Consider the following 13,261-nt stretch of genomic DNA (forward strand, 5'->3'; position numbering starts at 1 on the left):
GAGCATGATGATGAGATATTACCTGCACATAATTGCCTACGTTCTTATGCAAATAGGACACCACCAGGAAGGATCCTTCAGAATTCCCAAAGTCTCTGTCTCTGCCGTGCAAAAGGTGACACCAGAGTGGAGTTGGTCTTCTGAAGCACAACTGTGTTCAACAGGGTTATTGATTGTTCGATCAGCTAATAGAATCCCACAAGGAAAGCTGACCCAAAGGCATCCTAGGATTATTCGGGAACAGTTTGACCTTAACATTGCTTAATAAAAAAGAAAATGGCAAAAGTAATGGGACTTTAATTGGTCTATTATTGTCACGTACCGAGGTATGGAGAAAACGGTATTAAATGGCATCTTATACAGACCATTTCATTATAACGATGCATTGAGGACGTACAAGAGAAAACAATAATGCAGAATAAAGTTTTAGTTACAGAGAAAGTTCTTGTAGGTAGACAAGGTAGATTGTAAGATCAAGAGTATTTTATTGTACTAGGGAACTGTTCGATAGTCTTATATCAGTGGAATAGAAGCTGTCCTTGAACCTGATCGGTTGCATTTTGCCATGTCCTGGTTCGACCTGAAGTCTGGCATCTTTGGGGCTTGCTGTGGACACGAATTCTCGCTGGTGTCGCGTACTGAAGCGCAGCGGGAGCCAGGGCATCGAAGACAGCGAGAGTGGCTGTGGGAGGGCTCTGCACTCTGTAATCAATCCGCCGATTCTTGAGTTGGGGAACTGGAAGTAAAAAGCAATGCATCAGACTGACCATAACATGGAAGTAGTCTCTCTCTCTCTCCTCTCCTCTCCTCTCCTCTCCTCTCCCCCTCTCCCCTTTGGAATTTCTCTCTAGAAATATTCGCCAGGTTTTTTTGGAATGGAAGACTACGACAACAGTTTGAGTCCTGAAGGCTTGACAATTGAACGTATCTTGTGTCAATCCAGGCAAGGTGACTGGAGCGTGGTCTCCATATGAATGCTGTCCCCTCCCAATCGATCACTGGGGTGTATTGTGGGGGAGGGGGGAGAGGCTAGAGAGGTGGGACATTGTGTAACGGCAGCAATTGTCATGAATGCACCACTGTTCAGAGTTGACAGCCAGCCAACAGTTACACTCCTGACTTTTGGATTAAAAAATGCCGCAGGAACTCAGCAGGTCAGGCAACATCTATTGAAGTGAGTGAGGAACCGATGTTTCAGACCAGTACCCTTCATCAGGACTGGAAAGGAAGGTGGACAGAAGTCAGAATAAAAAAGGTGTGTGGGGGTGGGGGGAGAGCTGACAGGTGTTGGGGAAGGGTGATGTAATAGGAAGCTGGGAGCTGATTGGTGGAAGAGGTGAAGGGCTGAAGAAGGAAGAATCTGATTGGAGGGGAGAGTGGACATTGGGAGAAGGGGAAGGAGGTGGGGCACCAGAAGGAGGTGATGGGTGATGGAGGAAAAGAGAGAAGAGTGAAGGGGGAGCATTTATCGGAAGTTAGAGAAATCGACGTTCACGCCATCAGGTTGGATATGGGATGTTGCTCCTCCAACCTGAGGAAGGCCTCATCGTGGCAATGGACCAGCATGTCGGAATGGGAATGGGGATTGGAATTAAAATGGTTGGCTCCTGGGAAATCCTGCCTGTTGTGGATGGAGCAAAGGTGAATGCTTTCTTGGGATGCTTCTGGATTGTGACTGGGTAGTCGGTGAATATAAGGAAAATAGAATATTGCTGAACTAGTTGCTACAAAGATACTTTATAATTCCCTTAATTTCCCTTTCTAAGTTCAACAGATGAAACCTTTTCCCTTTCCAGATGGAAGAAATTGTCTTTGATATTTCTTGAATGTTCATTAATTATTGATTGTATTTAACACTTTCCTTTGTTTTAAAGCTGCAGAACAGTGTGCTGAACTCCCCGAAGATGGTAAGCATTTGGATTCACTTTTCTCCATTGATTACAAGACTAGAGAATTGTGCAGCGGGGGTTGGGGGCCAGTCTGCCCATCATTTCCATCTCCACTTTCCTCTGCAGTTAATCCATTACAGATATCTAACCAATTGACCTTTGGAAGTTCCTGCTGATTTTACTTTGAAGTGGTCTTCACCACTGCTGCACGATTCTCTGATGAAACCCGAATATTGAGGGAACAGGGGTGGGAAGGGCTTGTTGGACTAGATTTGGGTCTGACTTGGGTTGACCACATAGCTACATTTCCAAGGTTCCCATGATGGATTTTTATATTGAGTGCAATTAGAAAGTCTTCTAAACTGCTGAATACAAGCTCTCTCTCTACTACTTTTTCAATATATTGGTGAAAACATTTGTTTTTGGACCAATGCAACGTACTGTCCACTCTGTTTTGTCACTGGACAATGTGATTTCTCTACAGTGGTCATGCCAGAGGTGAGTCCAAGTGTTGGGTGATTGCTAGTTTGTGCTTGGTGTTAACAAAAGAAGTGGGTTTAGAATTGGTACATCCGCGAATAGGCCTTTCAGCCTACCAAATGTCAAAGTAATGACCCTAATGAAGTCCAGTTACCCTCATCGCTTCTGCCTGCGCATGATCCATATTCCTCCATGCCCCTCTGAGAGCCTGTTAAGGGCCTCTCTCATACTTGTCTCTGTCACCACCTCTGGCAGCACATTCCAGGCTCTGACCACTCTTTACCCTGCACATCTCCTTTGAACTTGCCCCCTCTCACTTTAAGTGTGTGCCCTGTAAGATTAGACAGTTGACCCTGGGGAAAAGTTGCTGGCTGTCTGGTACGTACTTCTCAATCCTACAAACTTATATCATGTCTCTTCTCAGTCTCAGTTACTTACTTAACTAATGCTCGTAATTCCGCTGGTGTTTAGGACAGCAGTGAAGGTCCTCCATCTCTGGCGGTGTTCAGGGCTTCCTTCATCACGACTGTAGCTTCCTCTCGGTTTTCACTGCTGTCAGTCATGCGAGTCCCGGGTGGAAATTCAGGAATACCGTCCCACTCAGATGTAGAAGGATTCTTCATCATTGTCTCCGTAACAATTTTGTTTTACCAGTCAGGGTTGTTAGCCCTGAGCTGAACCCCTGAACCTGGAGGACTGGTGGACCACCTCTAGTCTGGCCTCGACCCTTTGACCTGTTTGGCATGGGTGACCCTACCAAGAGCCGAAGCGTAAAGCCCCGACTCCGGCCAACATAGCTCCCCGGGTCATTGAGGCACGCAAGCCTCCAAACCTGAAGACAAAGTTGTGGTCCTCCTGGAGGTCAGTCTCCATTGCTCCACCGAAAACAGCCAAAGTTTGGCCAGCCACTTGTTAGAGCCCCTTGTCCTCTAATCCAGCCAGTGCTCTGGAAAGCTTAGTGATCATTGTAATGCGTTACTGCAGCGTCAGCCAGCAATCAGTGGCCTGGGTTTAATTCCTGCCGTTGTCTCTAAGGAGTTTGTGTGTTCTCCATGTGACTGCATGGAATTCCTCCAAGTGCTCTGGTTTCCTCCCACGTTCCAAGGATGTACCGGTTAATTGGTCACATGGGTGTGATGGGCGGCCTTGGCTCATTGGGCCAGAAGGGCCTGTTACAGTACTAAATAATAGAATAAAGCGAATCCCGTCTAATCCTGGTAAACCGCTTCTGCATTCTCTTCAGGTCTTCCTGAACTAGATCTTTCCTATGCCATTAATTTCATTGCCAAGGTTGTCTATCAGGAGCGAGGAGCACCAGCAGTCTGATCCAACGCGTTCACCCCAAGTCAGAGTTAACCCCATGGCTACCAGCTGTCGGGTCTGTACCTTTCGTGAGCTTTCAGTTCATACGGTGTACAGAGAACATTGGAGAGATCTGAAAGGGGTGGATATTTCATTAAAGACCTTTCGGACAGCAGACAGGTGTGCAGTGAAACATGAAATGGAACATAAAATATAGCGACTACATACACTGGAATCCAGAGCACCAAACATGTCGTGATGCAGTGTTTCATAGAACGTGGAACACTACAGCACAGTGCAGACCATTTGGCCCATAATGTTGTGCTGATTTTTTAACTCATTCCAAGATCAATTTAACTCTTTTCTCCTACATAGCCCTCCACTTTTCCATCAACCGTGTATGTACTGAAGGGCTTCTTAAGTGTCCCCAATGTCCCTGCTTCTACGACCACCAGTCCACGAACCCGCCACTCTCTGTGTTAAACAGAAAGCTCCGACATCCCCCCTGTACTTTCCTCCAATCACGGTAAAATTACACCCTCTCATATTGGCCATGCCACCCGGGGTTGTCGGGGGGGGGGGGGTGGTGGCGGGGCTGGGGGAGAAGGTGCTAGCTGACTTTTCTATGTCTCCTTACCATCTTGTACACCTCCATCAAGTCTCTTCTTGTCTTCCGTCACTCCAGAGGGAAAAACTGTAGCTCGCTCAGCTTTTCCTCACTGAGGCATGCTCTCTAATACTTGCCTTCTACACTATCAACACCACCAATATGGACCAAAATCACACTAATTAATGTATAGTGCATTCACCTTTAAAAGGCAATCAGAATCAGGTTTATTATCACTGACATGTTGTGAAATTTGTTGTTCTGCAGCAGCAACGCATGCAATACATAAATAATATATTTATGTTAAAATGAGAAATATTTAATAAAAAATTAAAAATAAAATAATATAATGCGAAAAGAGATGAAGTAGTGAGGACGTGTTCATGGTTTCATTGCCCACTCAGAAGTATGGTGGTGGAAGGGTGAGAAATGTTCCTAAAATGTTCAGTGTGTGTCCTTGAGCTTCTGTACCTCCTCCCTGATGGTAGTAATGAGACGAGGGCCTGTCCCAAATGTCGAGGGTCTTCAGTGATGGATGCTACCTTCTTGGGGCACAATCTTTTCAAAATATCTACAATCCTTTGAAGTTTTTTATTCAGTCCTGTGCATTGGTGACGTAACCAGTCAGAATCTTCACACGCTACACCTGTAGAAATTTTATTGGAGAGAAAGTCGCTTAACTAGTGTACCCAGTAGTGGAGTGAGATTTCGAGCTGTGGCTCAGAAGGTCATGAGGACATTGTTTGTAAGGTTTGATCTGGAGTCCATCATTTATGAGACCTGGCGATGAGGGGATATGAAGGACCAGGTGATTCCATTTAATTATGAAACTGTTCCAATTGAAACGGCTGAAATTGCAGACCATTTTTTTGATGCACTATCCTCAGGACCTGAAGTTTTCCAGAGTCCGATTGGTGGTGGTATGTGACCCCGTGCGATTGGCGGTGGAATGTGACCCCCGTGCGTTTTGGGTGTTATACGACCCCGTGCATTTGGTGGTGGTATGTGACCCTACACATTTTATCTCAGTCCATACTTGGTGGCGGTCCACCAACTTGAGAAGGGTGTCCACCCTTCTCCCCAAACAGCGGTGGACAGTTTGTGTCCACCCTCAGGCTCAGTCACACCACTTCTTCCTGTAAAGGGCCTTTGACGAGATGACGCAAATGAGGCTGCGAATCAAGTTAAGAGCCTCTGGTAGTACAGGGCAGATACTAGTTTGGATAGAAGACTGGCTAACTGGCAGGAGGTAAAGACTGGGAATAAAGGGGGCCTTTCCTGATTGGTTGCCAGTAACTAGTGGTGTTTTGCGGGGCTTGTTGGGATAATTTCTTTTCACGTTATATGTCACGTTATGTATATACAGGGAGAAGGCAAGAATGGTGTTAAGAGGGATAATAAATCAACCATGATAGAATGGTGGCATAGACATGATGGGCCAAATGGCCTAATTCTGTTCCCACAGTACTGTGTAAAAGTCTTAGAGATATATATAGTAGCTGGCAAGAATCTTAGACACATATATATATTTTAGCAGGTGTGCCTAAGACTTTGCACAGTACTGTAGTAATTTTATGTATTGCACTGTACTGCTGCCACAAAAAACCAAATTCTGTGACACACGTGAGTGATAATAAACCTGATTCTGATCTGGGTCTCTATTGTGGACTGAGAGTGGGAAGGGGGCAGGGAGAGGGGAATCATGGTTGGGAAAAGGGGAAGGGAGAGAGGAGGGAGTGGGAAGCACCATTCTGTAACGATCAATAAACCAATTGATTGGAATCAAGTGATCTTGCCTGGTGTGTCTGCACCCATGCCACCCCCTCCCGCCCCTGGCCCTTGCCCCGTACCCATCCCACAGCACCCCACCCTCGCCATTCCTAACAGCCTATCCTCCCGCCAGATTTACAAGTTTGCTCCTGCTCCACATTGACAAATACAGTACCATGCAAAAGTCTTAGGCACCGGAGCTAATATATATGTGTCTTAAGACGTTTGCACAGTACTGTACGTCTGCAATATTATTACCTCCTCACTCTCCTTACCTCTTTATGCTTGTGTACAGGAAATGACATTAAACAATCTTGAATCTTGTGGTTTGTGGTCAAAGAGTCTCAACCACTGTCTGGAGCTTAATGATAACTCCTTCAGGGATTGTCCTTCCACACCACCATTGTGATTACACATCTTGCTTGCCCAGAACACGTTTGGCTTCCTGTCCCACTTTGTCTATGGGACACTGGGAAATGTAAGTCGTTGATCTCACGCCATAATACAGCGCAATCCCCGAATGAAACCCTTTGCGGTCTTTTTACTGTTAGGTAACTTTGGCTTTCTCAGTCCACGCACGTCTCCAAGTACTCAGTCCTGCCCAGAACATGGTTTCTGCCTGTTCCAGTGATGTGCTGGTTGGAGCTCATAACCAGCACCCAGTCAGACAGTCCTGTCTGGCTTTAAGCACCACAGTTAGGTCTCACCAAATCACCCACCATTTACACCGATGCACATGTTACCGGTAAACGTAAGAGAGTCTGCGGATGCTGGAGATCCTGCGCGACAAACACTCAGACTGGTTGCATCACCGTCTGGCGTGGAAGGGCCACTGCACAGAGAGTTACAAACTCAGCCAGCTCTGTCACGGCCTCCCCAGCACCGAGAACACCTTCAAAAGGCGATGCCTCAAAAAGGCAGTGTCAGTCATTAAGGACCCCCATCACCCAGGATGTGCCCTCTTCTCATTGCTACCATCAAGGAGGAGGTACAGGAGCCCGAAGACTCTCACTCGACATTTCAGGAGAATCTTCTTCCCCTCACCCCCCCCGTCAGATTTCTGAATTAACAATGCCTCACTCTTTTTGCACAACTTAACTGAATTTTTAAATATGTATACATTGTAATTTATAGTTTTTATGTATTATTACTGCAAAACACCATAATTCATGACATATCAGTGATATTAAACCTGATTCTGAACTCATCGGGTTAAATAATTGAATTTCATTTACATACACATTTAAATTTAGTGTAATTTAAAGTGTTTTTTTAAACTAATGCAATGCACAGCTGCTGCAAAGCAACACATTTCGTGATATATGCCAGTGATATTAAACCTGATTCTGATTCTGAGCTGCTGCCTGAAACATGGATGGTTTATTCCCATTCATCAATACTGCCTGACTAGCCCTAGATTGTCATTGTGGGCCGAAAGGCCTGTCCCTGTGCTGTGCTGTTCTACTGTTCTGCAGTTCCCCCTTGTTAAAAGGAGCCTTTTGCTCCTGGGAGACCTTCTGCTCGGCTTGTCTGAGACGGTCTCGGCTGCCGCCTTCCTCCAGCCCATTGTTTGCTCGTCGGAGATGGCGTTTGGGGATTTTTCTGGTCGGCTTGAGAATAGGTCTTAAAGCTGAATTTATTGTCACGTGCACAAGTATGTGTCTGTGTGGGTGCAATAAAAAAGCCTGTAGCAGCTCGACAGGCAGAGAGCGTCAGATGGGCGACGTTTACAGGGGATGCGGAACATTTCTAAGCGCGCAGCTTTCACAAGAGAGGAAAGCGAAGCCCGCTTCACATTTGCAGAACCCAGTGGCCGAAGGGAGGTCGCTGTTCTTGAGCCTGGCGACGCGGGACCTCGGGCGTCTGTACCTCCTGCCCGATGGGAGCTGCGAGGGCGGGGGGGGGGGGTTGATGATAAGTAACTTTAAACTCAAGTGGGTGAGAGGATTAGATTTTCTTTCTGACTGCCAAAGGTTATCCTGTTTTACTTTACCCAGCGCCTTGCAGTCATTACCCTGGAATCATTTACCTCTTTGCAAGGGCAACACCGAGGCAAACTCCGCAAAGCCTGCTGAATAGACTTTGCCGTGAACTAAGGCGTAGAGAGAGGTATTTAAAATATGACCCAAGTGTTCAGATCTCTCATACAGCTTCAATTACTCTGTTTTCGGGCTGCTTCCCAGCGTAACGGAGAATCCGAATGGATTTGAGCAGGAGACTGGTTACACTTGAGTTTCACCATATAATATGGGGGAGTGCATTTCAGCACAGTGACATTGTTATTTACTGCTCATTCCCAGTTCATACAGGAGGGAAGGGATTTGCATAATCTTCCCATCTATATTTAAATGGTCTTCATCAGCTACGTGGCGAGTGGGCCTGTGTGAAGCTCTCCACGCAGTGTGAAATGGGTGAGAGAGGGCTCAGACAGATCAGATTATTTCCCACACGTACGCCGCCATGTGCAGTGGGATGCGTTGCCTGCGCCAAGTCAGATCGGCAGGGCAGCCCGGCGCCGACGTAGTGTGCCCACAACCCACAGACGCTTCTGAACAGCCTCTAATCACGGGCATCACTGACTCTTGCCCGTGCTGCGCCAGAATGACCTGAAGGCCCACGGGTAGACAACCCCTGATAGGGAAACATCGTACTCGACTCCAGTGATCGCACTGCTACTGCTCACCCTTACCCGTACGCCTTTGGAATGGGGGAGGAACATAGGAGATAGGAGCAGGAGTAGGCCAATCGGCCCCTCAAGCCTGCTCCGCAAAAACCGGAGCATCTGGAGGAAACCTACACAGTCACGGGGAAAACGTAAAAAATCCGTGCAGGCAGTGGCGGGAATTGAACCCCGATCTTACAGCCGGCACTGTAAAGCGCTAGGTTAACCGAGACGCTACAGTGCTGCTCACCTTTATACCGTGGTCGGCTCACAGACTCATCCACCCCAACCAAGAAGCCCATCAAAGTCCTGACGAAGGGTCTCGGCCCGAAACGTCGACTGTACTTCTTAGTATAGACGCTGCCCGGCCTGCTGCGTAAACCAGCATTTTGTGTGTGTCATGGTCCCTTCTGGCACCTGGCTATCTTCCTCAGGAATTGGGCCTTAACCACCTTGTTTAGTTCCCAATCATTCCCAGGTTCCAATAACTATCAGCACCTGCATTCCATCAACCAAGGCAGATTAAGAATCCTGTGACCACAATTAGAAGGTGCTAGTTCATTGGTCGACTTCTGTGTGAGTTACCTCACTCCATGGTGTTTCGGACTATCAGTTCTAAGTCTAGAATTATTCCTGAATTATCTACCAAGATTCCAGGTAAAGCCCACCTTGGAACCCTTCCCACACTTGCTACGACGGCAATGTCTCCATACTCGACCTCCGCGTTCAGCACTTAGGTTTGCTCGACTGCCATGTCCTCACCACAGTGTGTGTTGCTCGAATTTCCAGCATCTGCAGATTTCCTCGTGTTTGCCCATCTGAGTTAGTTTGATTCGCTTGCTTTTGGTCCAAAATCCCCCTAAACCGGGGCTTCCTGGCTTGGGGTCGCCTCGGTTAATGGTAGGGGTCTATGGCATTAAGAGGGCTGGGAACCCCTGCTCTAAACCTTTCCGATCCATGTACCCGTCCAAGTGTTTTTTTAAATGTTGCTATTGTATGTTCCTCTAGCAGTTTATTCCATATACGGTGCACCCTCTGTGTGAAGAAGTTGCTTCTTGGGTCCTTCTTAGATCTAGGCCCCCTGGTTTTCAAATCCCTTTCCCTGGGGAAAAAAGACTATGAGCATTCAACCTGTGTATGTTCCCCCGATTTTATGCATCTCCACTAGGTCACCCTCTCATTCCACATCTCGGGGAGTAAAGTCTTAATAAGGCGCTGGGTGCAGCTCATGAGTTGCGACAACATGGCACGCCCATAACTTACTAACCCTAACCGTACATCTCTGGACTGTGGGAGGAAACCAGAGCACTCAGCGGTCACGGGGAGAGCGTACAAACCCCTTACGGACGATGGTGTGAACTTAACCCTGGTGCTATAGAATGTTACGCTAACTGCTAAGCCTCATGTTTGGCCAGTGGTCTCCAACATTGGCATATTAACAACAGGTACTTTTCTTCTACAAACTTGTCTAAAAACTTCTAAATTTATTTAAGTGAACAAAAACATTTTTAATAATAATGACTTAGCCAGGTATTTCCCAAACCCTATATGCATTTTTTAGCTCATCAAGTTCCTGTTAAGATTTTGCACTGATCTAACAATGATCCATAATAATAAGGCCATTCAGCCCATTGAGTCTGCTCTGCCATTCCATCACAGGCAGACTGACTTTCCCTCCTAACTCTGTTTTCCTGCCTTCTCCCTGTGACCTTTGACATCCTTACTAATCAAGAACCTATCACCCGCTGCTTTAAATATACCCAATGACTTGACCTTCACAACAGTCTGTGGCAATGAGTTTCTCAGATTCACCATCCTTTAGGTAAAGAAATTCCTCCTCATCTCTGTTCTAAGGGGATGTCCTTGTATTCTGAGGCTGTGCCCTCTGGTCCTAAATCCTCCCACTATAGGAAGCATCCTCTCCACGTCCACTCTATCTGGGCTTTTAGATATTTGGAATTGAATATAAATATCCCACCTCATTTTCCCTATGTTCCCACCAAGTATCCTCTGCTCCTGAGGTAATTTACTGCGGCCAATTTACCCATCAGCTGGTACTTCATTGGGATGTGGGAGGATTCTGGAGTATCCGGTGGAAACATGGGGGCTGCAGGGAGAACGTGAACATAGACAGCGCCAAAGGTCAGGATCGAACCTGCTTCTCTAGTCTGTGAGGCAGTGGCTCTACAGCCATGCCTTTTGGTATTTGACATTTAACTCGATTACCATTTTATCATCGCCCGTTGTTGAATAGATTGTTGATCACAAAAACTCAGAGAGCTTACCTTGTACAATTATCTAAAACTAAACTTAACCTACACCTAAACCTTAGCTCTATTATCTAGCTGAACTTAAAGGGTTTCTTCCCCCAGTCTGTTAACCTGATCAGCCATTTCTCAATCTTGCACCCTGACCAACAAACCACAGCAAATTCCTAGTACGCTCAAGATTCAAGAATCAAAGTTAAAATTTATTTATTATGCATACTCCACAATATACAGTGAAGTGCGTTGTTCACGCTAACGTCCAACACACCTGAGCTGGGGATGGCCTGCTGGTGTCAGCACACATTCTGGTGCCAGCACTGCATGCCCACTGCGCTCGACAGAACAACGCAGATCACAAGCACCAAAACAACAGAGGCAAAACAAGTGCCGTCCCTCCTCCCTCCCCTCCCTCCCACCTACGTACACACACAATCCTCTAACCCCAAGACAGGGCATCTTCGTGGGCCTTCAGTAGAACCAGACACGCGTTTATACCTGTAAATGTATGTGGCGAATGAAGTTGGTCCTTGATTCCAAGCCTATCCTATCATCCTAATCAGCACACGCAATGCTGGTTAACTCAGCAGGTCAGGCAGCATTTCCTGGAAGAGATAGTCAACATTTCAGGCCGAGACCCTTCTTCAGGACCTGTGTGCACCTCAGATGGCGCTAACCCCTACCTTTGACCTTCCTGATCTGTGGCTTGACCAAAAGCAAGAGAACGAACTTGCTGACAATATTTATTGATACCCTTCTGGTTTTCTTTTGTAAACTGTATATTATGACTTAATTATATTATTATTTTATATTATTCCCAGACTTAATTCTAAAGCGCCTGCACCATTTTGTTCTTTACAGATACAACCCCCGAGGAGGCCCATCACGAACTCACTGGTCTCTTCATTTTAAAGCCCGAAACAAAGAATGTGTGTGTTGGTAAGTCTGCCGCGGAAGCCGATCGCCTCATGGGGGTTAGAGGTTAGAGGTTAGCTTATGCAGGGGCTTCGGAGGAGGGTGTAGGGTGCCGTGCCTTCCACTGGAAATCCACAGTAATGTGTCCTAAACTTACGGCCAGATCATTCAGGAGGGCTCTGTAGGAAAGGAGGCTTTGATTATTCTTAGAGCAGGTTTAAAGTTTGACACGACATTGTAGGCTGTAGTATTCTATGTTTTTTGAAAGTCAAGAAGAACTTAATGTTGATCTCTGTTCCTGAAAATAGTGCACGCTAAGGGACAAGGTATGATTGATGTACACTACTGTGCACATATAAATAGATAGAGTGCCTACAACTTTTGCACAGCACTGTAATAATTTTATGTTTTGCATTGTACTGCTGCCACAACAAAAAACATAAATTTCATGACGTATGTGAGTGATGATAAACCTGATTCTGATATGGGTCTGTATTGTGGACTGAGAGTGGGAAGGGGGCAGGGAGGGAGGAAATCATGGTTGTGAAAAGGGGAAGGGAGAGGGGAATCATGGTTGGGAAAAGGGGAAGGGAGAGGGTAATCATGGTTGGGGAAAGGGGAAGGGAGAGTGGAAGGAGTGGGAAGCACCGGAGAAACATTCAGTAAATGATCAATAAACCAATTGTCTGAACTCAAATGACATTGCTTGGTGTCTCAGGGCTGGGTGTGTCTGCACCCGCACCCCACCCCTGGTACTTCTCCTCCGACACCTGTCCCGCACTCGCCATTCCCAACATCTTTTGCTCCCACCGGATTTACAAATTCCCTCCCTGCTCCACATTGACAAATACAGTATTGTGCAAAGGTCTTAGGCACTCTAGGTGTGTGTGTGTGTGTATGTATATATATATATATATATATATAAAAACACCTAAGACTCTTGCACAGAAATATATTTGTCTTAATAGTTGAGAGTTTAAGGTGGGTAAAGATGGTGTGGTTAAGTTATTAGATTAGGTTGATCATTGATTCAGAGATACGAGCAGAAATCCTACTGAAATAATTGGGAAATGAATTAAATTGAGATTTTTAAATGTCAAAATCTATATGGTAACCATTGATTGTTATGTAAAAACAAGATCTAACACCCCCTCCATCTGATCTAGATTAGACAATTCACTACGCAACTCTTAATAAATTCAAAGCCTGAATTTTATTGTCTCTGCAGAAATATCAGTGTAACTGTATTGACTCCAGGCCAACAAACCATGAATTCCATTGCGCTCTATGCACCAATACTCACTCAAACCACTTCTCCAATTTATAGCACTGAATTTATAATGCTAGGGTATGAACTGTAGCTGGACTGCAG

The 13,261-nt window shown here is 46.0% G+C and overlaps 1 protein-coding gene across 1 annotated transcript in view; it reads left to right on the forward strand.

Annotated features, from left to right (window-relative positions):
- The window catches only part of LOC132383130 (myosin-binding protein C, fast-type-like), a 104,518-nt gene that overhangs the window by 14,329 nt on the left and 76,928 nt on the right, over positions 1-13,261 (forward strand). Inside the window, exons 4-5 of the mRNA XM_059953954.1 lie at positions 1,875-1,907; positions 11,836-11,913. Coding sequence (XP_059809937.1) covers positions 1,875-1,907; positions 11,836-11,913 — 111 coding nt within the window. The remainder of the gene's footprint in view (positions 1-1,874; positions 1,908-11,835; positions 11,914-13,261) is intronic.

The sequence above is a fragment of the Hypanus sabinus genome, chromosome 29 (assembly GCF_030144855.1).
Source record: "Hypanus sabinus isolate sHypSab1 chromosome 29, sHypSab1.hap1, whole genome shotgun sequence".
Taxonomy (NCBI): Eukaryota; Metazoa; Chordata; class Chondrichthyes; order Myliobatiformes; family Dasyatidae; genus Hypanus; species Hypanus sabinus.